Below are 27,010 nucleotides of genomic sequence, written 5' to 3'. Positions count from 1 at the left end.
GTTCCTAGAAAGCAATTGGTTGTATTAAACCTAGCGCTCTATCTATTAAACTCTATCGCTGGGATTATATTTAAGACAAAACTTAGCGTAATAGAAAGTTCACTAATTAAGTCAATAATCTTGTCTTCGGCGACATAGTTGGCCAAATAGAAAGTTACAACCAGTACGAGAGCTGTTTCATGAATACTGTTTTACTGGCGTAGTTTAGGTCTGAGGAGCCCAGTGTAATACCATCTCACAAGAATGTAATGGTACTTCCGCATTGTAATGGCTACCACAAGTTGGGGTAAGTGTGAGTTCAAGAAGGAACGACATTTGTAGGCTTAAATTTCCGCAGCATTCTAGATATTATTGCACGCCGAACTTTTTAATCAAAACGTCAATGCAGCGTAATAAATAAATGCCTAAAGACATGCATTGCCTACCTTGCGCACTGGCAACCAGAAGACAGACTACAGCGGCGAACAACATTCTCAGAACGTTTTGCCGAGTTTAAGCTCTCGCCATATATAGACGGTCGTCTCGACTTTTAAAGAAGTTGACCTTTGAGATAGGTGGTGTGTCAAGAACCGCTTGACTCTCAGGGGCCGCGAATCTCACAATTCGAAAACATTTAATGCTGCTACAACGCGATTAAAGAAAAGAAGTTTACTGCTAGGACTTTCAAATAAAATAGTACGGCAAGAACGGCAAATTTCTAGGGAATTAAAACTTTATCTGTTAAAGGCACAAAATACAACGGGTTGACTTTTAAAAACGAAATCTTCTGCTCTCCGAAGAGCCGTTAATAATATTATAATAGAACTGAAACGTTTTTTTAAATAAGCAATTGATATTATCCAACTGTAACCTAAATGCATCTTATTATCTTACTGCACTTATTTGGTGATAAAACGCTTGCAAGTCTCATATCTATTCTACTTTTTCTGCTGCTCCTTGCGTTAATCACGAATACTCGCTAACCGCAACTTACAAATCAATCGCTCTGAGCAATGACGTAAGCTTGCCGATTTAAAGTGAGTATAAAGTTAGTCTTTCATGAGGATACAGCGGCAAGGGGGCTGAGTCAAATTGAACAAAATGGCGCTATGCAATTAAAAGGAATTCTTAACTCAGGAACCATCTATGGTGGTTGTTCCTTTGAGCCTTTGAACAGGATATCAGCATATCTTTTGAACAGGATATCACCTAATACGATCCAGGTATAAGCATTTTCGCTGTGCAAGGTGTAAAAGCTTTATGTTTTAGAGATTTTGTGAAACTATTCCAAGCGTTCACATTGCCGAATGTTATTTCCCTTCTTGTAAAATTGAACTGGCGTAGATCAATTGAGGATGCTCGCGTTGAGACATAAGTTTCTTTTTTTTTCTAAAAAGCATTGCTGTTGCTAGGTGCTGTACTCGCTCTTTGGACGCTTTTATTGAGAATAATTTAGGTCTCTTCACTTTTGCACTCCAAGACAAAACAGGTTATCGACATCTCCATCAAACTGTTCATTTCACGCCAGAATGCATCTGCTGTTCGGGAAATTCGCATGCGCTTAATTTCATTGCACGTGTGTTACACAAAAAGAGAAACAGAAAACAAAACAGAAAACCTTAAAGAAAACTGGTACAAGATGCAGCAAAAATTGAATTGAATCAGAGACAAAAGTCAGATAAAGAACAAATACAAGAGTTTAAGATATCAAGGTCTTAACGCAATGTATTTCGTTGTGTTACAAGACGTGTTATAGCGTTAGAGGTGCAAACTGATTTGACGCAGAAAATGCTGGCACTACGGAAATTTGGGCGACGCATGCAGAACGTTACAGTCGACAGTAACCACGGCAAGGAGAAGTAGGTTTGAATTAGTATATACGAGAATAAGTAATCAGGATATTTTCGCCATTTTTTACGGGTCTAATCGTAAACATGTGCAGTATACACGCTCATAAGCATTAAATACACGGCGTCCCAGAAATAGATCGTACAGGATACAAATGAAACGTCACGGAACACGTTGAATTTTGCCATATTTCTCAAATTAATATGGTTCCTTACAAAAGAACTAGTCTAGTTCTAGAACTAGTCTAGTCTAGTTCCTTACAAAAGAACTAGTCTAGACTTCTTACAAAAGAACTAGTCTAGACTTCTTACAAAAGAAGTCCAGCTTTGAGCGGACAAAAGAACCATGCAAGAGAACAACACAGCTGACATGCATAAACTTTTTTTCTATTATTTCTATGAGACCTTACTCCTGTAAGATCCATTAACAATGCTTGACACATCTTCGAAAGTTAGTTGGGAGTCAACGGATGTTCCAGAGTCGCGCGTACAATCCGCTCTTTGCAAACGAATGTTATCAAGTGAGTATTCGTATAGTAAAGTGGACGTTTGACAACTGAAGGAAACAACAGGTGTCTTAGTTGGCTTAATACGCAAAAACTTGGAAGCACCTCCCTGCGCGACAGAATTCATATCTTCCTGTAGTGATTTACAATCCTGCGCTGATTCCATTTCACAGAACATTTAATACTGTCGTGATGCAGGAGCATCACAAATCAAGAATACGGAGGAGCTCACTTTAATGAAACAAGACTAAAGGCTAAGGGGGTAAGCTTCGTCGTCTTCTCCCTAGCAGCGCGAGAGCTTCTTCGTTCATGCGCCGCACATTGGATGTGGCATTTGCCTCCTTCCGTGCCGATGCTCAACTAAGACGTAGTAGAAGAGCTGTGGTGCCCTTGATCCAGCGCAATATCGTTTCTTGCGCACAATGTGCACAACGTCCAGTTTTGGCTGTCAAGTTCTCGAGGAGCTATCAGGGATGACTTCGTAGTTAATGCCACTTAGGCGTCGTACAACCTCGTATGGGCCACAGTATCGGCTCAGTAGCTTTTCAGAATGTCCCCGTCGGCGGATAGGACTCCAGATCCACACGTTCTCGCCTGGTTGGTATGTGAGATATCGGTGTCGTAGATTGTACCGCTGTGCGCCGTAGTTTTATTTCCGGCCGATACGGACGAGAGCTAGCCGCCACGCTTCTTCAGCACGCTGAGTGAAAATTTCAGCGCCCGTGTAGGTATCAGTGAAGTAATTGCAGTCATGCAGCCGCATCGCATCGATCATCACAGTCACTTCGCGGCCGTGCAGAAGGCTAAATATCGTCTTTCGTGTTGTTTCCTGCTGCGCCGTACTATAGGTGAAAGTGAGGTATGGCACAATGTCGTCCCAATTTTTGTGGTACACGTCTATGTACATACTCAACATATCCGCAATGGTCATGTTTAGGTGTTCTGTTAGGCCGTTAGTTTGCGGGTGGTAAGCTGTTGTTGTTCGATGAGCCGTGTCGCTGAGATCTAGCACTGTCTTGAGGAGTGTAGACGTGAAGACAGTACCTCTGTTCGTTATTATTACTGACGGAGCACAGTGTCGCAGAACTATGTGTTCAATGAAGAATGGTGCTGCTTCTACTGCATTACCGCTTCGTAAAGCCTTTGTCTCTGCGTAGCGTGTTAGGTAATCGGTAGCCACTGTTATGCACTTGTTTCCAGAAGTCGAAGTCGGGAATGGTCCAGACGGTCCATTACGATTTGGGCAAAAGGTACCGTGGGCACTTCAACTGGTTGCAATATGCCAGCTGGTTTCAAAGGTGGCAATTTTCGTCTTTGACAGTCGACGCACGTGCGTACATAATGCTTCACAATACCTGTAAGCCTTGGCCAGTACTATTATTATTGCGATAGCAGATATATGGAAACTCCAAAGCAGATTTCTGCCGTCGTTGTCGCCGTCGTCGTTGCCGTGAGGTTCCGCAAGACGTCAATGGAGATGAAATCGTCGCCGCGCGCCGCCCAACGCTGTATGTGCGAGTGAAAGGGCGTGAGGGACGCGCGCTTTCAAGGGAAGTGAACCCATGGCGGAGAACAAACGCGCGTTCTGCGCCGTGCTCCCTTAAGAGCTGCAGAAGTAGGCGTCTCTTTCCTCCTTTACAATAACCATATATTTAGAGCAAACGCGCCTTCTTCCGACGCGCGAAAGGCCGGGGGGGGGGGGAGAGGGGGAGTGAAGGGAGGCGACGTTTAGCTTCGGCACCAATTGGCTATTTATATCAGAGGCTCCGGCAACAGTCACCAACGCCGCACGCATTTTGTGCGATCGCGGGCAAAACGCCTACTGCGTCGACAACAGTTCTTCGCGTTGCTGGTGCTGCTGCATGTCCAAGTTTATACAGCTGATAAAACTACTATCCTTACTCCGTATAGCTGTCTACTAATTAGCTATCGCAATTGCTGCTTCGCCTTTCGGGTGAAACTGCGACAATTTTTTTCTGTTAGACTCTGGCCAGTGTACGCGTGTACCCAAGGTGGCTGGACGTTGGTTGGTCGCGTCAAGCTTGTAGTATGCCCCCACGCATAGACGTAAGGACGACTAGTAGGTAAGCTTTTCTTGGACGAAAAGTGTTTTTTATAGAGAACATCATTGCGCAAGCAGAATGATGGTAAGCTCCTTGCAAATGTTCTAGGCACGTCCGTAGTCCGGCTCTTTATTATGTCAATGAGTGGCAGCAGCTCGTTCTCTTCCCGTTACTGACGGAAAATAGCATCTGTGTTGACAACTCCTATAAAAGCCACGTCATCGTCTCCTGTGGCTTCCTTGTGCTCCACCGGTGATCTAGAGAGGCAATCGGCGTCGGCGTGCTGTCGCCCGGACTTGTACACCACCGTCATGTCGAATTCTTCTAGCCGCAAACACCGCCGTGCCTGCCGACCAGATGGATAGTTCAAGCTGGTCAGCGAGCAAAGAGAGTGACAGGTCGCTGATAACGTGAAAGGAATCTCACGGTCATTGTCGACGATAATGCGTTTATAATTAAAACAATGCTGAAAACGCAATGTATGACCACCGTTGAAAGGGGTTATGTATCAGGCGTGTACTACAGAGGGATTGCTCTTTCCCACTTCCCTAAACAAACTCAGCGGCATCTAGGGAGGCCGCCACGAAGCCTTCGTGTAGCCTCCGAAATGCATGGCGCGAAATTGCAGGCAACATGTCACGTGACAGCCGGGCTCCGCTCTCGCGCTTTTCTCGACACGCTGCGTCAAATAGCGGCGCTGCCGACAAGTCTACGCGCAGCCTCCGACACGGAAAGCATGGCGTGCCGGTGCCTGCGAACGCTGATAATTGTTCCCCCGCTAGCCGCACGCACAGTGGCACATACTCAATGACCCAAGTTGACGAGAGGTTCATTAAAGTGCAGTACAAGTCACCCAAGCTGGCATCAAATGCGCTTTTGAATAAACAGCGGCAAGCACCTATATACTGGCACACACCCTGTGACTGAAGTTGCCATCAAAGAGGTTCATTCAGCAGCGGTACTTACCCACTCCCGCATCTACAGTGACCTATGTTGGCGTGAATGAGATCGTTCAAGAGCAGTACATACGTACAAATACTCAGTGACCCAACTTGTTCCGACGGTTGGTTTCGATCCTTGTTCCCTTAGCGTAGTGGCCGGATGCGCTACCCATTCGACCGAGGACTACTCAGGGAACCAGGTAGGGGGTAACTTGTTTAGAGACGAACATGCGTAGATAGCCGCCAGAATGTGCATGTAGTACCTTAAGAATGCTAACAATATAAATGAATGGCGTGAATCAATACTTTGCGATCGCGAAATTTTATTTAGTGTTGCACAACTAATGTTTGAGGTAAACCACTTGTCAGTGAAATTTCGGTATTTTTCTTGTCCGCAAAAGCTTTATGTATGCAACAGCAAACTACTACAACTATGAGTAAAATGTCAAACTACCGTTCTACTACACTCCCGCTCAGGCTACACGAAGGTTACGAATGAGACCGGAAATCGTGTTTCTTTCTTAACGCTCACTGGCCTACTAGGTGTGATATTTAGTCACGGACTGCAGCGATGTTGTCCCTGACTGCGATGGCCGTCACTGCGTGGAAGATATATTAAAAATATGAGAGTTGTTGTCCTCCCAACGCTGCTATTTACAAAATAACATTATACCAAAATATAGGTAGCCTCCGGAGAGCTCCGTGCTACGTGAGCACACTGAAGAGCACCACCAAACCAATGGAATTGCAGCTATTTTAGCCAGAGCCTAAATGATGACAAACAGGAGTACCCTAGCTGATTAGCGGAGAGCTGTTGACAGCGCCGCCATTGGTTGCTCACGAGGATGGCACTTTGTACATCAACCACAAATACTTCTTGATGATAGCGTGTAGCAGAATGTATGATCAACATGGGAAACAAGACAAAGCGAGCTTGTAATTTCACCTTTATTTCTCTGCAGGAGCAAGATGTACATCCAATGTGGCACAGATATAGCGTTCAGATTATAATGTATCAAAGGAAAAGGGTTCTTTTTTTAAGCACAGGTACTAACGTAGAACTGAAAGACTACAGATATGTATGCATGCTTTAAACAAAAGGAATGTCTTCATTATTTTAGGTAAATAACTGACTGTTCTTGTTTCCTGTCATTCAAACCAGACTTTGCAATTTTACTGCTATATAGCTCCAGCAGATTCCCATAGTACTCAATGATGATTAGCTTGTTCTTCATTATTGGGCACACATAACTTAAATATGTAGATTTTTTGAAGGTCTGTTACCATTTCCAAGCGAGAAGGGACAGTGTTATTCTTCGTTCGCAAGATGACAAATTGTGTCGACAAGCGGTAATACATTACCGTAAAATAAGATTCGATTTTCTAACGAATGCTACCTTAATCATCCTCCAAAAAAGAAAAAAAGAAAACAAAAACAAAGCACGTACTAGAACTTTACTACATTTTTATAATTTCCTTGTAGCATTTCCTTTATCCTGCTATGTACACTCTGAAGCAGGATACGGTAAATGTTTCTTTTTCATTGTCCGCAACATATATTGAAACAGCTGACAGATTCTACCTTTCCAAAAAGAGGCATTAACTGCTCTCTCGAAGACACCGTTAAGAGGCCTGATCAAACTTCCTTATTCTGGAAGAAATCGTCACTTTTGACGAACGTTCGACGCAGAGTGCATAGACACCACTATTACAATTCTGTATTTACTGCATATCTCACACCAGAGCTCCAAATAGTATCAACCCCAAAAAGCAGCCATGAAAACGCAAGAAAATAATTTGATCCTGGTGGAGCTATCCGGCGAACTATAAAAAGTCTTCACCATCTAAGTTAAACTAACGTAGACTGCGTTATATTTCCGGCTTGTAAATGTCCGCGACAGGATCTTTAGATATTTTGGCTGTAGCGCTGTAGCAAAGTATGTTTGAGAAGGGTTTTTCCTTTATAGGCACCCTGTCAAAGCCAACGCATTTGCACATCTGAAGTGCAGTAACCAAGCCCTACTTTGAACTTTCATGATATGCATCATAAAACTATGTGTCTATCTACTAAGACACATTATATTTACTAATTGCACATTCTCTAGCACAATATTACACGTTAGAAGAATTGGCGCTTACAAAAGGAAAACAACATTCGATGCGTTTACGGCTTTTACGAACCACTACCTCAGAAAACACGCGAGGGCCTTAAAAATGCCATACATAGTTGTTGGACGCTAGCGCTCACGCTCAATAAACTGTGTGCAGGATAACTGAAATGTGATCCGCCCCGTCATTTTGTCATCAGGCTCATTGCTAAAGCCAAGCGTTTTCAATGACCGTTCTGTATCAGGCCGTTCTTCTTAAGAGCGTTGTCGCTGGGACGTTTCTTGACAATCTCAACTTCCGGCCCGTAACCGCCTTCCACGGGCAAGGCATCCAGGATTACGCGCACTCTGTCGGCGTCCACTGGATCGACTACGTAATGGACGCGCGGGAATCCGAAGCCGTTGAAGCCGCAAGCGTTTACGAGCGAGTAGGCCCCCATGTTATCCACGACTATCCACTCGTCCGGTTTGACATCGAAAAAGAGCTGCCTGTCGGCGATGCAGTCAAGTGGGCTACAGGTGGCGCCCCAGAGGGTGCTGAGAAGGTTGCACGGGCGATCATATGGTGGCTGGAAGAAACATAAGGAAATGTAAGAAACGTTTGATCAAATCTTTGGTAATACAACGCTATACAGCGGGAGTTGTGTAGCTGTGTTTTATTTACTTTATAATGAGTTAGAAGAAGAAACAAGCACCCATGGCTGTTTGTTACCGAGCGAATGTTGCCAGGACCCAATTCTCTGCAGAGCTACACGTAAGATCAGTAGAACACTTCGGTGTATGCACATCGCACGACGTCATACAAGTATACATGCTAGTATTTGGCAAGTGTATTTACCCATACACAACATTTCTAAAAATATGTTACCCACTGCAACGGAACCATGTAGCTTGGCTAGGCTAACATTTGCAGCAGAAAATATGCAGCCGATAGCACATTCAAATGAATTTAAATTGTCATATTATATCAATGTTCAATTTGAAATATTGCAGTCCTGCCGTGTGATGTATTAGTTTACAAGATGTCTTAAGCTAGCACCACTTTCGAGAAATCTGTTCTTTAAATGTGGTGACAAAATACATTGACCTTCCAGTTACCAGTGTTCTTAACTCCCTGAGCGATACCAGATGTAATGGGGATGCATTTGCATAATGTTTTGGATAGATACCTCAAAAACGTAGGTACACATAGCGTTTGTGCAAAGTAGACATCTATTGACGACAGCTCCGTTGCACTTTTGAAGTTTCATATATACTCAAAATTCATTACCAAAAAGTTATGTAGCGCTTTTACGTTATTTAAGCCTGGAGATCGAGTCATTAAATTTTTTTATGCTAACTTTATTCAAGTCACGTATCCGTAGCTTCGATAATCACAAGAATTTAAATTTAACAGGTCCTTTTGTGTGTTCAGCATAAGAATCAACTCTTCAATATCAACTAACACACGCGTCAACCAGGTGCTGGTTTATATAATTATACCCAACTGTGAAGGAGCTTAACGTTGGTAAGGGCAGTTGAAGCTTTCCATTGATACCAGAATAATGATACTTGGCTTTTGCTATTTCTTTAAGCAGGTAGCTCTATGAGCAAGCGTAATTTTTTCCCGTCACTTTGCTTTCTTCTTTACTTTAGCCAAATCATTTCGTCACACAATTTTCTATCAAATATAATTAGCGTTCACCCAACATCTTTATTGTGCATTACGGGAAAAAGAAAACTAAATATATGAGAATAATTCTTACGTCCAGTGGTCTGAACTGTACGTCCAGGAAGTCGTATATGCAATTGGTGATGCAGTTTCTTTTGCTTTCACTCAGAAATACTTCTTGATACTCTTGGACCTTTCCTGAAAGAATTGCAGAAAGAAGTGCGTTTTTATATTGCTCGAGTATTTCACAAAACAAATGAAACACTTTGAGTTTCTCTCAGCGCTAGGCATACCTGGGTTCCTGATGGCCGATTTCTATATTTCTAGCAGCTTTTCAGTTCATATGCTGAACACTCTCACAAGTACTCCGTGCTATTCCAAAACAACAAAATGTTTTTTCTTGCAAACTTATGTAGATTTAGTTTCATAAATTAGCTTCCATACAAAAAAAGTACAATGAACAGGACTTCAGTCACTTTGACTGTCTTATATTCGGGCTCCTAATTTTGAACCAACCTTTCTTTCACTGTCGTTTTAGAAGTACTTCTCTCGGTTACATGACCGCTATGTAATAGGAATCACTCGAACGATGTTACAAAATTTAATATCATTGGCAAGGTAACCTGCAACCAATGCACCTCTGGGGGGTTAAAAAGCGCGCATTAATATTGTCTTCAATGCGTGTGACGCAGCAACAATTCTCTGGCCTCACCGATCCTGATTTGTATTTCTCGATTGTAATGCTATCAATTCTCATATTTTAACCTTACTGCGATTGAGGGTTACGATAACATAGCGAATTATTAATAAATATTTAGGTATATACAAAAACAGGCAATTTACTCCACCGTACAGTGGTATGGGCCTTTATTGCAGCTTTTTAAAGGTGACTGGAAATTTCCAACATAAACAAAAGCGTTCGGTAAACAAATCTAAGTGCCACTTTCCAGATGTCTTCAACTTCGCCTGCTCTATACTGCAGCTACATGCAACTGTATTGCGTATGCGCAGCGTTTGCTTTGTGCACGATACTGCTGAAGTGGGCGCTCGCGCTTATACGCTCTAGTCTGGCCGTGCTTCTTGATGCGGACGTACTTTAATCGGCAGTATACAGCTTGACCGATGAAGTGTAGCCACATCCATTTCCGGCGTTTTGAAAGTCTCTCAATAGCTCAATACGAAGCGGTGTCCCCCAAGCGTCTAGCCAGGACCGACCAGGAGTGAGCGCACGCTGGCAACCGTACGTTTGGTCTCTCAAGTTTTGCGTAGTCAGAGGCTGGTTGAGTGTTCAAAACTAATCGAAATTAACGAGGCCAAATGGCTACGGAACTGATAATCAGGATGGTCAATGTTTAATTCCTACGCGAAATTTCGCGGCCGATCCTGAGTGATGATGGTCCGCTTCTTTTAGAAATACGTAATTCTTATTGAAATTGTAAAACCGATTTTCGCGCACTTCAGCCTTTTCATCAAAAATGCCTCAATAAATATACACTGCAACCATATAGGAAAAGGCGGACTCATTCAAACACCGTTCTTGATTGATTTCCACTATCAGCTATCCTGCAGCCTTGTGTGGCAATCTTGCACATGACGACAAAGATTTTGAGCTTCAAAGAGGGTCAGATAAGACGTCTTTCGAAAGGACAGTATTTGATAAATATGGAAATTCGCGCTCCGCGTCTGAGTTCCATGAGTCGCGCTTGACAGCCAGATTTGGCTAAGCGGTTAACAGCAGCGCATGCTATCCGCGGACTGCATTCTTTCAGCAAGACCGCAGAGGCCCTTCAGAACTCCTTTAACGATGAAAATATCTTATTGTGTACATATCGCTATATAACCACACAACTATGCGGTACGAAGTTGTCGCTTTGTAGCAACGTTTACCGCTGGGTACAGAGCATGGGAAACCCAGAGCGCCCCATGTACAGCCAGCCACGCAAGTGTCACCGCTCTTGCTGTCACGTCCCTCTATACATCACCCTGTTCTTCCGCTACTCTTTCTCCACATTGTCGCGCTTACTACACGAATACCTCCAACGACGACATACTGCACTACATCGTCAAAGTAAAAGTTTTCATTTTCAAAATGATGTCACCCTAAAGAAAGCCTTGCGAGGACACAGAACCTTCTCTGCTATCAACTTAGCCCTATTAGACTACCCATACCACTCCGTACAATGGCTGCGAAATCGGCGCTCTAGCGCATTACATCACATGCGGTTCCATACAATGCCACCGAGATCGGGTCTCCTGGGAATTAAAAACGCGACTGCCACGCCGATATCTCAGTTTTCACCTTTTCGGTTCCATTGAGCTGTCTTAATCATGCTGCCTTCCAAAATTATAGCACCAATGATCACTCGTACCGTTCGTCGAGAACAACTTTCTCTTTTCTAAAAAACAAACAAACAAGCAAATAAAAGAAAAGATGGCGTATCGTCCGCGCTACAAGCTGTAATCTCATCTATAAATGAGGACAGGCGCAATGTGCCCTTTATTTTATTCTCTATCATTTCATAGAATGGAATTCTTAAAAATGCTTATCGTTTTGTTTACAAATAGCATGGAGAGGGGGATATATATCTTCCAAATTTATATACCTACCATCGATCAGAAGATTCCTCTTCCTTTTTCCAACTACTTTGAGAAGCAGAGTGTATGCCGAAGTCACAAAGAACTGACCGGGCTCAGCCAGAATCTTCACATCATTGGATGATGGGAAGTGAGCGTCCAGAGCGGAGCGGATAGAGGCACACACCTGTGGATACACAATCAGTGTCAACAGATGAAATGATGCAGATAACATTATCGCAGAACAAGCGCGCAATTTGCAGAGTGATATCGTGCGCTACTTTTTCGTGGCGTCAAATGTTTACTTTGTTGTTTGGATACAATCCCGGAAAGTTTGGTGTACCTAACAAATCTGCAAGAAATCGAACTCTTTTCGACGTTTTGTGGGCATGTGATAACGCAATGTCTACAATAACTGAGTCTCCAAGCTCCACCTCAAATTGTGTGTTTTGTCGCGCGCTTGAACTTCTTTGACGCTTCTACTCCGAGTTTACAATTACCGTGGCTGTCAGTGCTGCCATGCCTTCTGCTGTCATTATGTACAGGGTGTTCAAAATTAAGCTTTACGTAATTTTAAAAATTGCCTCTTTCTGGTAGCATCATTCTTATCGTTGAGCAGGGTTATTCGAAGAGGCGGACATTAGTAGTACAAGCAATCAAAACACATATTCAACACATTTTAAAAATCACTAATTACCTTCTTAGTTAATTACTTTAGGACACATATTTCAATTTACGAATTGTAGCCGGTGAGTTTCTCAGGCGTATCCACATGAATTAATTTCCAGAATAATAGCAGTTTGGAGCTATGCGCCATAGAACTCGCCGTAAACATGCACTGTTGTTCCACTTACTTATTTACCAAAATGCTGTTTTATAGATTGAAGCACGAAAGTATGTGGAACACCCATGTATCTTGTCCCACACTTTGGGAACTATTATCACAAGAATTGGTGTCACCCAGGAAATTCATTTAAAGTGGATGCGTCTTGCACACTCACCGGCTACAATTCGTAAATTCCAATGTGTCGTAAAGTAATTAGAGTTAATTGGTCAATGTTTGTTAATTAGTTCTAATGTGTGGTTTGATTTCTCGTGCTAGCAATGTGCGCCTCTTCAAATAACCCAGCTCGATGATAAGAATTATGCTACCTGCCACAGGCGATTTTTCAAAATTCCGTAAAGCTGAATTTTGAACACCCGATATAAGTGCTCGCTAGAAATAAAGCTATCCACGTCAACGCAAAACGTTTGAATGTAAAGACAGAAAATAAGTGATCTTCGAGGAATTTTAAGGTATTTGGTAAGATTTTCTGTGGGCATAAATTCTTGCTAGATAATCTCAGGTGCCATGAAATGCCACTTTGTAACCCGTTATTCTGTAGTGACTTTCACTCAAAACGCAACGCTGGCATTGCGCACCTGGTCCGATATTCATCAACAGTGCCCTAACAGTAACTTTCACATCCATACGCTATCACTGTTGATTATCAACGTAGTGTATCTTTGCATTTGCATAAGTGACTTCACGGAAATGTGCTAGGCACGGCGAATCCGCTCGCAGGCGAACAGATATGTTTGTTATATGGACAAGAAGTGTCAATTGCCCAAGCGAATAACAATAACCATACGATTCAAGCTTGATTATTGCAATTTAGTCTAGAATAAGCAGCCTAATGATGCTACATGCGTTGCATAAATGCGCCAGAATGGTATCGAGAATCTGTTTTTTCAGATGTCACCGGAGACTGCATGCCAGTAAATGTTGAAACGGTGTTGTGATTAGCAAGTGTGTTCATGGGTGGAGTTCCGCCAAATGGAGACGTTCTCTACAGAGCACAATTATTTCATACATTTTCCGTATAGTTTCGTTATAATTATTACGCAGTCTATACAGATATTATATAAATTGCGTTTAATTTGTATAAAAGCTCTGCTAGAAACATGAGCTCGAATAATTTATAGGCGATGTTTCAGTAGGGAGTAATCGGGGAGTAAACTACATTGCCAAACATTTTTGTTCGATAGTTCTTTTACCGATGCTGCAAGTACTTCCTCTTTCTCCTGCTGACTTGTTGTAATAACCAGCAGTAACGGCAGAGTAGCATCAGATGCTGCAAGTGACACCTCACTTACATCGACTCGTTATTATTTCAAATTGTAAAATCAACATAGATATTTCTCCTCGGAGAGAAAGATTTTGCAATTGGCTTTGTGATATACAACCCAGCAGGTGAAACTGACACGTGATACTTCGAGCGGTATTGAAATCAACTTTTGCAACAAAAGTAATCAAACTGTGGGAGCGTAACACTGCCTCTAAAGTCGTGATTCGCATTTCTTTTTCGAGATTTGCAAAAATATTTTACCTTAGCATACCACGATGCTGGCAGTGCGATTGGCTTGCTGGTACAAGTACTACATGATAAAAATGAAAACAGCAGTTACCTTGAGAAATTTTTCCTTGTTCCTTAGACCTCCAGGAAAGCCCCCACCAATGTCGAGGACGTTCATTTCAAAGCCCATGTCAGTTGCCAAGTCAAATATTTTCCTGGCTTGTTCTATTGTTCTTACGAATATGCTGGGGTCTTGATAGGCACAGCCTACGTGAAACCTGGAAAGAATATAGGCCTAAATAAATAATAAATTTGAATATTGCCCTGAAGTAGAACATGCATTCTTGCATTATAAGGACAGCGTTTTAAACCTCACTAGCTATTTCGAACGTTGTGCACGGGAGCCTCTGGCAATACGGCTGGTTACCAAAATTGACCTATGATAATTTGCCGCTTGCAATTATTTCATAATACGCGTATTTTAGCCTTATTGATCTTAACTTTACTAACGGCTCTCAGGAAGTCTTTAAAAACGTATGCATGCGCCGCCAAGACCGAGCATGTTTGTGAAAGTAAAATGAAAGTTTTTCTAACCTCTGTCGCATGGGGTCTTTATATTTCAATCCAATCCTTCAATTGTCCATGGTTTACTTATAGTTTATGCAAAGTAAGCTAAATACATTGTTCCCTTGCTAGTACAACACTTCTTAAGTCTTCTTCAATGTATTCATTGAGCTTGCTAGATATGCAACGGCTGTCCAAAAAACTTTACGCAGTGATCACCTTAAAGGAGTGTAAGAGGGTGCAGCGCCTATATTTTCTCGCTCTTCATGCTGAAGTGTACACCTTTGAACACCATCGCCAGCTTGACTGCTGAACGGTAAGTCATAATTTTACAAATGCATTTTTACTACCAATTTTCTTTCTTTGTTGTTAATGCAGATCCGACAGCAGTCAAAACAATCTTCCTGTATTAAGTTCTTTTTTTGTGTGAATGGGACAGAAATTTATCTTGAGGTGCAATGGATCTATGGAAAGGGTGAAACTATTTATGGAGTAATTGTCTTCAAGTAAGCTCGTGCGATTCTGAGTGGTGCGTCAAGACCTGAGGGACGATAAATCATCAGGACGCCCTTCTGCTTAGAGCGAAGGCGCCAACATAATTGCTCGTGGTCTCTCAATTTCAATCGCCGCCGAATTCTTGTTATCAGAAGAGCTGGGTTTATGTAAGAAACATCGCGGCTGTGAATGTCGACTCTTCACATGATTCGTAAAAAGTAAAAAAGAAACAGGTTTGCGCACAACGAGACAGAAACTTCACACTTATGAGAAAAAAAAGGTACTAAGAAAATAATTGTGCTTCGACATGCAAACTTCACTCAAAAGCGACAAATTCATACGATTAGTTAGCATTAACAACCAGGCTTTTTAATAACGAATACCATATTCAGCTGAAGTCTCACAAGGAGGGAAAGAAAAAAGGTAACCCAAATTCAAACAAAAAATATGCCAGAGAGCTAAGCAAAAGCACAGTTATGTTGATAGTGTTCCTGACTGCAGTACACTTTTGCATCCTGATACGCAGCTCATGGTCAAGTTATTATAGCACTTTTCAATGTGAATGTTTTGAAGCGTGTGAAAGATTGTACTGGTAACTTGAGAGCAATTTTCTAAATATGCGACTCTGGTTACTCAAATGATTGCAATGCCTCTGTGTTGGTTATGGGCGCATACTTTTGTCACTGTGCTCGAAGTGCCCTTCAGATGGCGGATTTAGCACACTGCGACCTTTATTTTGTTTCACAAATGACATCTAATGCTGCATACTCGGTATTAGGGGATGTAACAGCAAGTAAAAAAAAGACATCGCTGACAAAGCACATTATGTTAGATAATTTCCTAAAGTTCTTTCATTAATGGAAGTAATGGTGGGACCAGTGTTGTATGTCTAGCCTGGTGTAGCTTGAAACTGACGTCATAGTTGTATCTGGACATGTTTAGACAAGATTTTTGAAAAGAAGTACTGCAGCAGGTTTAGCGACAAACTTAGCAATGTGCCTAGGTCACACGGGCCTGAAAGAAAACGAACTGGCCGATTCGCTATCCCGAGCCATTATTTACTGGGCAGACTCGACTGGGATGGCTCTGGGAAGCGATCATAACAACCCCAATCATACGAATGCCCGAGATTATCGCTCGTCAGCGCACAAGCAGAAAAAAATACCCTCCATCTCACCCAAATCTCCGCCTCTAACCGACGCTCCACGGCAACCCTGCCCACTCTGCAACGTTCCCGGCAACCTGGCCCACTTGCTCCTGGAATGCCCTTGACATGAAGGCAGCGAAATGCAGCCCGAAAAGGACGCGAACCGAGTACCACAAGAAAACGAAAACCACCTAGTCGAAACGTGCGAGGCCAAGCTCGCCCTCGGGGACCTGGAAGACCAACGACAACTCGTCGCCAGGGCCAAGAGGGCAGTCGTCTAGAGGGTTCCTGGACTAAGGAACCTTCCCACCTCAGGATGATACCGGGCTTAGAACGGGACACTGTTTCACTAATAAACCTTTCTTTCTCTCTCTCTCTCTCTGTTTCTCCATCTCACCCACAACTCAGTGAAGAGGAAGCCGCCATCTGGCACAAAACTCAGACCAAGTATGCCTCCACCTTAGATTACAAAATGTGATGCTCCCTAAACGCTACACGGCCGATTACCCTTGGTGCGGCGGTATACCAACACAACATTATATTATACGGCAATATTAATCACACCCACTTGATAAAACACGCCACAAAATGCAACAATGGGAGACAGCTAACTATCTCAGACCTTGTGGTACAACATCCTTCGTAAATCTGGTCGACGGGCAGCAGAGGCCAGTGGGGCTCTGAATTAAAGGGGACCCTACCAATCCACCAAAATCTTTCTTAACAATAAAAGTTTTTCTCTCTCTCTTATTGTGGCTTTTTGTCAACATGATTTATTTAAAGAATAACTTACAAAATTTGTTCAGATTGCATATTTTGTCGGCATATTCAGCATTCAGCACATTACACACATGTCAGATGTTCATGAAAACCTACTCACGCAATGCCAACCACTTTGCGGCCGAGGGATCGCGCTTTCTTCAGAAGTTGTGGTGCGTCGCTGATCAAGCATCCGAACTTTTTGTTCAGTGTGTAGTGACATCCCTCTTCATCGCCGATTATTCGGAGCAAGAGCCTTCACATGAAATACATAAAAAGTGGTACAGTTTTGTTAAGAAACAGCGAAATTCACATTTCAGCGAACTAATATCACACCTAAATGTCCATTAATTAAAAAGTGCTCTTTCATATGACGTAAGTAGTGCGTTTACAAATATACTTCCCAGAACAAAATTCGCACTTTTTTTAGTTTTGCGCTTACCTACCAAGTTAAACTGAATCCCATTTCCTCAAACACCCCAATAACACGAGATAGCCATCTTGAGTCGTTAGAACTCCATGGTTAAAGTTGTTAGCAGAGACCCACCTAATATTAAGTAGTGATTTTAATGCAGCTTCGTTATTACTACTGTAAAAATAAAGTAAGAGATATACACACAGAGAGAACATGCTTCTGCTTGTAACTTTTATGAATAAACGCAGGTGCCTTATTAAGATGTAGCGCTCTCATGTCTCGAAGCCCAGTGGCACTTTCCGTAACATTACGTTCATATTTAAGCGTGAAGGGGCTTCAACAGAATTATATGATCTCTTAGGCGAGGCTTAATATTACACGCAACTGATGGGTGATTCATTCTATACGCACCAAAAAATGCAAAGTAGTACATGCCAAGATTCGGTCTAAAAGTTTTAGAAGCTACGTGAAAGTATTTTACCTTATGTCGTATGTAGGCTGGTGTAAAAATGCTCATTGTATTCATAATCTTGTAGCCCAATTGCAAACTCCCAAAAATTATTGTTTAAAGTAGGAATACAGAATAGGTAATAAAGAACTGTTACACAAAACATTACATTGGTGCTAATTTCTGCACTACAGATATTGTTTTCGTTGACCGAAGAATGTCGACATGGCGAAATTTAGGTATACAAGGTAACTGAGGTATACCGCAATACACATGCACTCTCCACCTTGTAAGTAATTGGCGTACGCATTTGCGTTTCCCGTATTTTATCTAAATATTGACAGAGATTGCCCGAAAGAAATTTTCAACATGAACCAATATATCTGGCATCTGTAGAGTCGCCATCCTAGATTATACTTTTGTTTCGCATCTCAATCTGTGTATCTTGCATCTTTTTCTCATATGGCGCCATGAAAATGTAGTTGTACATGTGTACAGTTTTGGCGATTGAGAAATGATGTATTTCATTCGACTTTCCTTCATTCAGTACTTTTATTGTAGTTATAGCACGTACCTTTTTGGTAGTGTACTGTTAATGCAACACGTCTGCTCTTAAAACAGCAGCGTAAGAAATATTTACATGTAAAATCTACTTGTCGTTGATTTCTTCTACATTTTGTAACCGCAAAAAAAGGTTCGTTTTCAGACCTTGCATCTTTTTGATGTATTTTGTCCAGTTCTTCGGCAGAGTCAAATGTCATGAGGTCAACGCCGTGCTCTAAAGCGTAGTCCAGGTGCGAGCAATTTTTCACTGTCTGAGCGTAGAGAATGCGATCGGGTGAAGTTCCCAGGTTTAGCATGGTAGCAATCTCCCTCTGCAAGGCAGCCGGGAAGAAAGGTCTTATTAGGAGAAAGTAAGTTTGCCCTCCGACATTGCATAACAATGTCCCCACCAACTATTTTCAAGCTGCAGACATACTAATTATTACATGCAGAAAAAATATAAATTTGTCATTTTAGGCTCTAGTACTAAGTGAAGTAAGATATGGATGTCTTAACAAAGACCCCATTTTGAAACTGAACTAACGTACGCACGGGTAATAAATTTAAATGGCGGCTCTTAATGGATAGAAATTAGAGAAAGCAAAGCGGAATTCCAGTAAATATTTTTAATATATTGAAGAAAATTGATCTGATAGTCACGCGGAGGCCAAACGCTCGCGTGAATATTATACGCTGCTCCATAGGACTCACTGCAATGTACCTTATTACGCTATTTCTTATCACTCGAAACCACAATGGCAGCTGACCTCACAGCGTTGTCCTTGATTAAAATTTAGTGCACACGCTATAGAGCATAGCTCAGTGACTGAAGTTTACTAAGCACTTGGTAACGGACAAAAAAGGGGCTGCCTGTGACGATAATGACACATGGCAGCGTTCATGGAGACAACACAGAATTTCTGCTAGACAAACTCTACCGGCATTCGAACTCTGACGCCATCACTCAGTATACATTATGGGCAAATATTCAGCGGAACCCACCGGCAGGATCGCAATATTTATAATATATTCAATAACTAAGACGCATGGGTGATAAATGTGTTAAACCGTGTAATTTTATTCCAAGGTGCTTAAGAGTTTTTTAATGAAGGCCAGCGTGGTATCTTTAACCTTCGTGCATTTTCTTGAGACTCATCGTACTTAAACACTAATAAATCTTGATTTATTGTGCAGTCAATTAATGTCGCATTTTCACATAATGAGAATCGAATCGTTGTCTTAAAATTGACGCAGCAGTTAATTTCTGGGTGTCGTCATTGTGAGAAAAAGAAGCTGTAATTTCCCAATTGGTAATGAAACACGCTCTGTCGAACATATTGTCCAACCCGGTAGTCCATTTTTAGGACGACGGAGTTTAGCAGTACGTGCTTACTCAAGCAAAATGCAGCATTATACTAGCGTATGCAACGGGTTCAATTCACCCATTCATTATAGGTCTGTGATTTCATAAATTAAAAAAAATGTGTGCCACTTCTCCACATTTGGCGGATCCTGTCGCCCCGAGTTAAGAACATGGGCCACATGGTACCTGCAGCTGGATATAGGAAAATAATTGGCCAATACTCCGGATTGAGTATGTGCCACCTGTGGTTGAAGAGGTACGGGAGCATGAAATGTATTCAGATGTCGTCTTTACTTCTGCGTGCATCATCACTCGTCAGCATTCTTTGTTCACCAAGGATCAAATACATAGACTTTGTCATCGTGACACAGACAGCTAACTCCTACAGGCGACATGATCATGCACCTGTGATCCATAGAACCATACAGCGCACTACCACAAACGCTGTGACCTCGCTAACTCAAAGTGGCTTCGCTTCATTAGGATTCCAGCATTGCGGAATCTTGGTATTGTTTATGCGATAGAATACTATGAAGATTCGATGCGCGTTCGGATTATCAGCGCTGTGCTGTCCTGGTATCGACCATGCAGGGGCGACTCACGCGTGGAGAGTTAGAAGGCTTCCATGTGCGGGAAAGACGCGCATTGTGTTTGCCTACTGTTAATAGACAGTTTTAGTACTGCGCACGTTGCCTACGTGAGATCGCTACGTTCAGCAAAAGATGCATGTGCAGAACGCAACACGAATGGTACTTGATGCTAACGTGGCAGCTGCGCACGCAGGCATCCAATTCTTGCGCAGGTGCGTGGTGAGCTTCACGGGCTGCTCTCGTGGTTCTCGTTTATTCAGGAGAGCGCGATACAAAAGAGTTAAAAAAGAGCGCGAGACAAAAGGCGCAGTAGGTTTGTGTGCGTAGGCGTTGCAAAAGCGCTGTCGTGACACACGCTGCCACGTTCCGCAAAGATGTTGCGTGCAGCGTACGTGTCCTCATGCCGCAGTACTAAAAATTTCCAATGATAGAGGGGGGAGACACGCGGCATCGTGTCGCGCACGGCCAAGGAGGAAACGTACTAATAAAGCAGTGGCGCCGACCAAGCGTATCCGGTGGACCCGCAGTTTATTCGTTCTTTACGTTATGGTTCGGTGAAATCATGGAAGGAGGCTGCCATCCGTACAACCGATAATGAACCGACTGCATCGTCAGCATGGCTTCATTAGAGAAGCCGGTACCCGAGTCACAGTCCAAAGCTATTGAAATCTCGTAAGCAACCAAGCTGCCGTCTATCGAATAGCGAGTCCTTTTAGACGACCTAGATGAAAAAGAACGGTGCCTCGCTCAAATAAGGGTCAAAATCAGAAACTCGTAAGCGGCCATGATGAGAACGAAGCCAAAATAACCGATGCACTGGAAGTACCAGGACCCGATATCTCCCACATGGTCAGCCGGGCTCGCGCTGCTCTCAATTTCTGCACGATTCTGCAAACCCTACCGACTGGCGCTAGTCCTTTGCGTGGACAGCAAGCAGTACATGCAAGCGGTGCACTTAGTACGCACGCAATTGTCAGCCGAAACACCAAAGCACGGACGCAGTGGGGACAACTGCTGAAGCTGCAGACTAAGGTGAGGGTGAGCGTGAGCTCATCATCAACAAAGATGAGCTGATCGCTGACACGCGCTCGCAGATCTCTACCGAAATAGAGGACAAGTTTGAGGTGAGTGAAAACAAAGCGGAAGCGAAAATTCTTCCAGCCGTCGAGAGAAAGGCAATACGACACGTCAGGTACACCTGGGACTTCTTTGGGTCCCAGGTGTGACAAGGGTAGTTCAATGGCATGATACATGTCCCGGAGGCAACCATCTGGAGTCCACATGTCTATGGGCCATTGCACTTGGATCCTTTCTAGACAATAACCAGGATCGGCCCACATTTTTGCACACGCACACTAAAAATGCATAGAAGCCTAGCCATAAACAGCCTCGCTGCAAAAATGTTCTAAAATGGCAGTAATATATTCCACAACCTGTGATTTTTGTTTCAACAACATTAATCTGTCATCTTTGCTGCTTACTAGTTCTTTCCGCAAGTTTTCTACAATACGTACTTTATTGTGTGCACTGTTTAGTAATGCACTACGCTTTTCTTGCTTAGAAATATTTTTGGGAGCAAACAAAATCGCCACCACCTCGTCATCGGAAAAGTGAGCGGCTATTAAGGCAGAAGCCTTTAATGGCTCATTGTCAAGGTCATCCACCATTAGCAGAAACTGTCACAGCTTTCCGGCCTCCTAATTGGTGTCCTCTGTGTCGTGACGTCACTGTCGCTAGGCACAGGTGTGCACCTCCTGATTGGCTCGTGTGCGTAACGTCATTGTGGTCAAGTGCGGGTGTCGGGGTGCTTCGGCGCCGCGCGGGCCTTTCGGATTCTTCGTCATTGCTATAGTTGCTATAGCAACGGCGCCTAGCTGCTTGCCTATCCCTTTTGTCGTCTGCTCCACTCCAACCAGTGTCTTCCAACCCGCGACGTGCGGCAGCCGCTGCACGCGAGCGGCGCTCAAGAGAGGCTGAACGTATACGTCGCTTGCATCAGGGCGGCGAGACGCGTCCGACACCATAGAGTCCAGGGGCGCGACGGGCCAACACAAGAGAGGCAGTGCGTTTGAAGCGACTCGCTGCACCTCCTGGTACCAAGGCAAATGAAGCTCGGAAGCGCCGTGACCGCCATCTTGCCGCGGCAAGCCGAGCAAGTACAAGTCAATCGAGCGAAGTGCATGAAGAGGACAGCCAACTACACCCCGACACCGCCATGGAAGACGTGTCTCCTGATCCACCAGCGGCGCTGCAACAGTTCCAGGCGGCCACACACTCCTTTAACAGACCCCTTAACAGGCAATGGCGTCAGGCTTCCGCCGTTTCACACTTTAGTCTCGACAAAGTGTCTTCCGATTTTTCTTAACGTTCATTTGTGTCGCTGGCTATTGCCAACTAAAGGTGCGTAGGAAAATTAACAAACCCTGAAGTGACAAAGTAACAATTTAGATCACAGGGCACACAATTACCCATTTGTGAGCTTCGTCAACATAGCACGAATAGTCATTGTTCTATCCCAGATCGCACCCACATGACAGCCTTTGCGGTCTGTTTGCGGAATGCTGTTCACTGGGCATGAATGATCAATTTCAGCGATGTTCGAACGAAAACGGAATCAATAGAATGGTAGATCTGCTAGAGTTATGACGATATCAATGGATTTCTCTATGCAAGTGATATATTAGTTGAGCTGGACCCGCAGTGATGGCAAAGTGACTGGAGTGTTGCTCTGCTAAGCACGAGGCGGCGGGTTCTGTTCCCCATTGTGGCAGTTACATTTTGATGTGGGTGGAACGGAAGGCACTCGTGTATACCGTTATTTGGGCCCACGGTAAACAGCCACACTTCGTGGAAATCTGCCAGAAGCCCTTCAGTACAGTGACCGTCATCACGCCCTATGCAATTTTTATTTTGTTTTCGGCAGAAATAATTTCCTACAATTACTCCAACTCGCCACATAAGCGAAGCCTTCAGATATATGGGTATTAAGCAAGCTGATTTGGTACTCACACTCGCCTGCCACGGCATTGAATGTATACCACGAGTTTGTGAAAATACCGCCAGAGAAACAGCTCCTAATTACGTGATGCAATTTAGTTCATGCAGGTTTGTTTTAGAAATATTTTTGTACCCGATTAAGCCAAGCTTTGTTGGCAATGCGTAGCGCAATTATTCTGATTGTACCAGGGAGACGACGACGACGAAGTGGTTCTTGCGTGAACCTCTTTTTCTAGTGCTCTTATTTTATGAGTATTTTTGCGTGTTTTCGGGAGCCGCCGCTCTCGAGAATTCCGTGATGGAAGTGGAGTCAGCTAGGTGTCCGGACGAGACAGACGTCACAGTGTCAAGCGCTCTGAAAAAGCGCTACCACCTTATGAGCGACACACGCACCGAGGACACCATGCTGTACTACTCGGCTTCAGAAGATGTGTCCGATGACGGTGACTACTTGACAGTTGTACGGCAAAAATAAAACAGAGGAATTGTCACTGCTTCCTCGTCTTCAACAAGAACGACGGTGACGTCAAAGAACACTGATACGGTCCATACCATCCTCTTCTTGTCCGAGACGCCAGCCGACGACCTGAATCGGCTAAAAAGGAAAGCCATATCTGTCACACTAGTGACATATATGGCTTTCTGAGCGAGGTTATGGATGTGAGAATTAACACCCGTAAGATTATTCTTGCGGTCGATGTCAGGAACAAAGCAGCGCTGGACATCTTGAGCACAGTCAAAGGGCTGGACATGATAAATGTTCGCAACACAATACCACAGGACAGCTATATTTCATCAGGTATGATTTATGATGTCGATGAGTCAACCAACGACAACGACTTGCCTATTTTGGTTAAACCCGCCACAGCAAATGTAAATAATATTGAAGTCCGTCGCATAGGAGAATCACGTTGTTTGAGATAACCTTCAAGGGAGGTAGCTTGCCGTCACAAGTTAAAGTTGCATTTTTTCGTCATCCAGTGCGACCTCTCATTCAAAGAGCACTTCAGTGTCGTAATTGCTTGAAGATCGGGAATGTCAGCAGTATATGCAAAAATTCGACGGTCTGCCCAAAATGCTCGTGGCAGCACAGCGCTGATGCTTGCTGCGCAACTGACTTCAAGTGTCATGAAGCATCGTCGAAAGACTGCCCGAGATACAAGACCGAGCGGAAAGTCCTCAAGCAAATGGTGAGAGCACAACTCTACGCACAGAGAGGCCACCGCCAAAGTGCGACGGCGTTGTGCCCGCCGAAGACGACCTTGGTCTAGCAAATATACAGATACCGTCGTAGGAGAGACGCTAATTCCAGCAGCTGGTGCTCCGAAGGCGGTCACCCAAACTCACAACATGGCGTCTGGTGACTCTGTGAATCCGTCTACTGCAAACGCCTGGCCTGCACTTCCGGCATTAAGTCCTCCAGCAGAACAAAGACAGACGGTTGACAACCGACGCACCAATGACGGCACAGATCGTGTGCAAGGTCAGGAAAAGCAAGTAATCGAAATCATCAAGTTCTAATGAAAGTAATTCGCGTGTTGATAAATGACGGGCAGATGCCATCTGCTTGGGGTGGACTGCGAGTGCTGGACGGTCTGGATCCGGTTCTCGCGAGCCTCGAATAGCAAGAGCAATGGCTTTACCGTCTCAGCCCTTCTTAATACAAGTAAAGGAAGCGTCCAATATGCAACGGAACACTGGTGGCCTGAAATCACGTATTGCTGATTTTCCCCAGAACGTTTTCGCCGTTCGATTCCCCATAATTGTTGTCTGTAAGCCGAACCTACAGAAACCTGTCCGGCTCTCAGGCTATGAGCCTTACGTGCCATCGACTTGTAATGACATTATCAAAGTGATCATCTGCTCCAAAGTTGACTTATGCTGTTCTTCCAGTCCGGCCTCATGACGGTAATCAGTATGTCTGTTTGACTCTGAAAAAACACAAACTTGCGTTCACTCTAGCGGGTGCTTACCTTTCTCTGTCAAGTTGATTCGACAGGCAGAGACTGAGTGACAATTTAGATGAAACTCCTGGTTCATGGATTGCTGTTAGGGACATTAACGCGCATGATTCACTTTGGGGACGCATAAATTTAAATTCCAAAGTAAGAAACCTTGTTTCCTTTGCCTGCCACCATGAACTTTGCTGCCTAAACAATGGCAGTCCCCCTTTTCTCCGCGGCCGGACGTACAGCAGTTGTTTAGACTTAGCTTTTGTCTCGCGATGTCTCACTCGCAGCGTCCATTGGTTCGCAGATATAGAAACCCCCGGAAACGACCACATTTCTACCTACCTGAAGATAAAAGGCCAAGCCGAATCGGCTTCTTCAAATCTTCAACAAACAATAGATTGGACCGTGTTTAAATCACCTATGGAAGACGCATGCCACGAAGCCTTTTGTCCACAGTGGAAATTCAGATCGCCAAGGCCGTGCAGGATGCTATGTATTCGTTTCGGCCATTGGAGAAATACACGGATTTTGAGGCGGAAATACAAAGCCTCCGTGCACTCCCTCGGCGAGTGGAGCGACGGTAGAGATGGGCTAAATCGGTTTACGACCTTAGGGAGGCCAGGCGCATTAAAAAAAATTCAGCGTCCCATTGCTGTACTGCAAAATCAACGCTGGAAATCTTTTTGTGAGTCTGTATATCCGTGTAAACCTCTCTCGGTTGTCTGTAGAACAGTCCGTGGACGTCGAACACCTCCTCAACGGCACCGTTCTTTTAAGTATGTGGCCCGCCATCAAGCACGCCGAGAAGGCGACGTAGCAAAGTATACTGCGCAAGGATCGCGGCTCCGACGTTCCAGCCTTGCACACTTCTTCCTACTATATCGCCTGGCACCCGAGATCTTCGTATGGACGCTCCTTTCTCCATCGAAGAACTGGAGGCCACACTCGCTGGGTGCAGGTGATCTTCGTCACCAGGACCTGATGGTATCACAACTCTGCGCTTGCAAACCTTGGTCAAGAGACCAGAGGTGCACTTCTTGGCCTATACAACGCATCATGGCGTGGTCTCTCCCACGTGGTAGAGACCACGTGGGAATCTAGTCGTCTTGTTCCGCTCCTCCAGCCTGGCAAATCTCCATTGAAATTGTCATATTACCGTCCAATAGCACTGGCCAGCTGCGTCGGCAAGGCAATGGAGACAATGATCCTTACACGGATACAATGGTACTTGGAATTTTCCAACGTCTATCCAGAGGTAATTGCTAGCTTTTGACGCAGGACGGCTCGTCAATAGATAGCGGTATTGACCTTGTAACTTACGTACAGCACCAGAAACAACTGAAACGAATCACAGCGGCCTTATTCCTTGATGTTAAAAATGCCTACGACAATCTACATCATTATGCAATTCTGGCCGCCTTAGAAGCTGTAGGAATTGGTGGACACGTCTTTCGCTGAATACGCAGCTATTTTATTCCAAGATATTTCTTTATTTTGACTGAAGATGGACCAGCGCCATCCAGCTATACCAGTCCTGGCGTACCGCAAGGCGGAGTACTTAGCCCTACCCTGTTCAACCTGGTGCTCGTTGGTCTCTATGATTCGTTACTGCAAAGCGTGCAGCTCTTCATATAAGCAGACGACATTTACATATAGGCTTCAGGAGTGACACGTGTACAAGTCCGCGCACGGCTTCAAAAGGCTTCAACGGCCTTGTCAACATATCTAAGAA

At 43.9% G+C, this 27,010-nt stretch overlaps 1 protein-coding gene across 4 annotated transcripts in view; it reads right to left on the bottom strand.

Moving 5' to 3' along the window:
* Window positions 1–6,276: 6,276 nt before the first annotated feature.
* LOC119465296 (ornithine decarboxylase) overlaps window positions 6,277–27,010 on the bottom strand; it is a 55,531-nt gene continuing 34,797 nt past the window's right edge. For all 4 annotated transcript variants that reach the window (XM_037726089.2, XM_049655956.1, XM_049655957.1 and 1 more), the window contains 6 exons: window positions 18,542–18,708; window positions 17,092–17,226; window positions 14,118–14,283; window positions 11,703–11,856; window positions 9,190–9,293; window positions 6,277–8,013 (listed from right to left, as the gene is read on the bottom strand). In XM_037726089.2, coding sequence (XP_037582017.1) covers window positions 7,669–8,013; window positions 9,190–9,293; window positions 11,703–11,856; window positions 14,118–14,283; window positions 17,092–17,226; window positions 18,542–18,708 — 1,071 coding nt within the window. In that variant the 3' untranslated portion in view covers window positions 6,277–7,668. The remainder of the gene's footprint in view (window positions 8,014–9,189; window positions 9,294–11,702; window positions 11,857–14,117; window positions 14,284–17,091; window positions 17,227–18,541; window positions 18,709–27,010) is intronic.

The sequence above is a fragment of the Dermacentor silvarum genome, chromosome 9 (genome assembly GCF_013339745.2).
Source record: "Dermacentor silvarum isolate Dsil-2018 chromosome 9, BIME_Dsil_1.4, whole genome shotgun sequence".
NCBI lineage: Eukaryota > Metazoa > Arthropoda > Arachnida > Ixodida > Ixodidae > Dermacentor > Dermacentor silvarum.
This window is presented reverse-complemented; position numbering and strand designations above follow the sequence as displayed.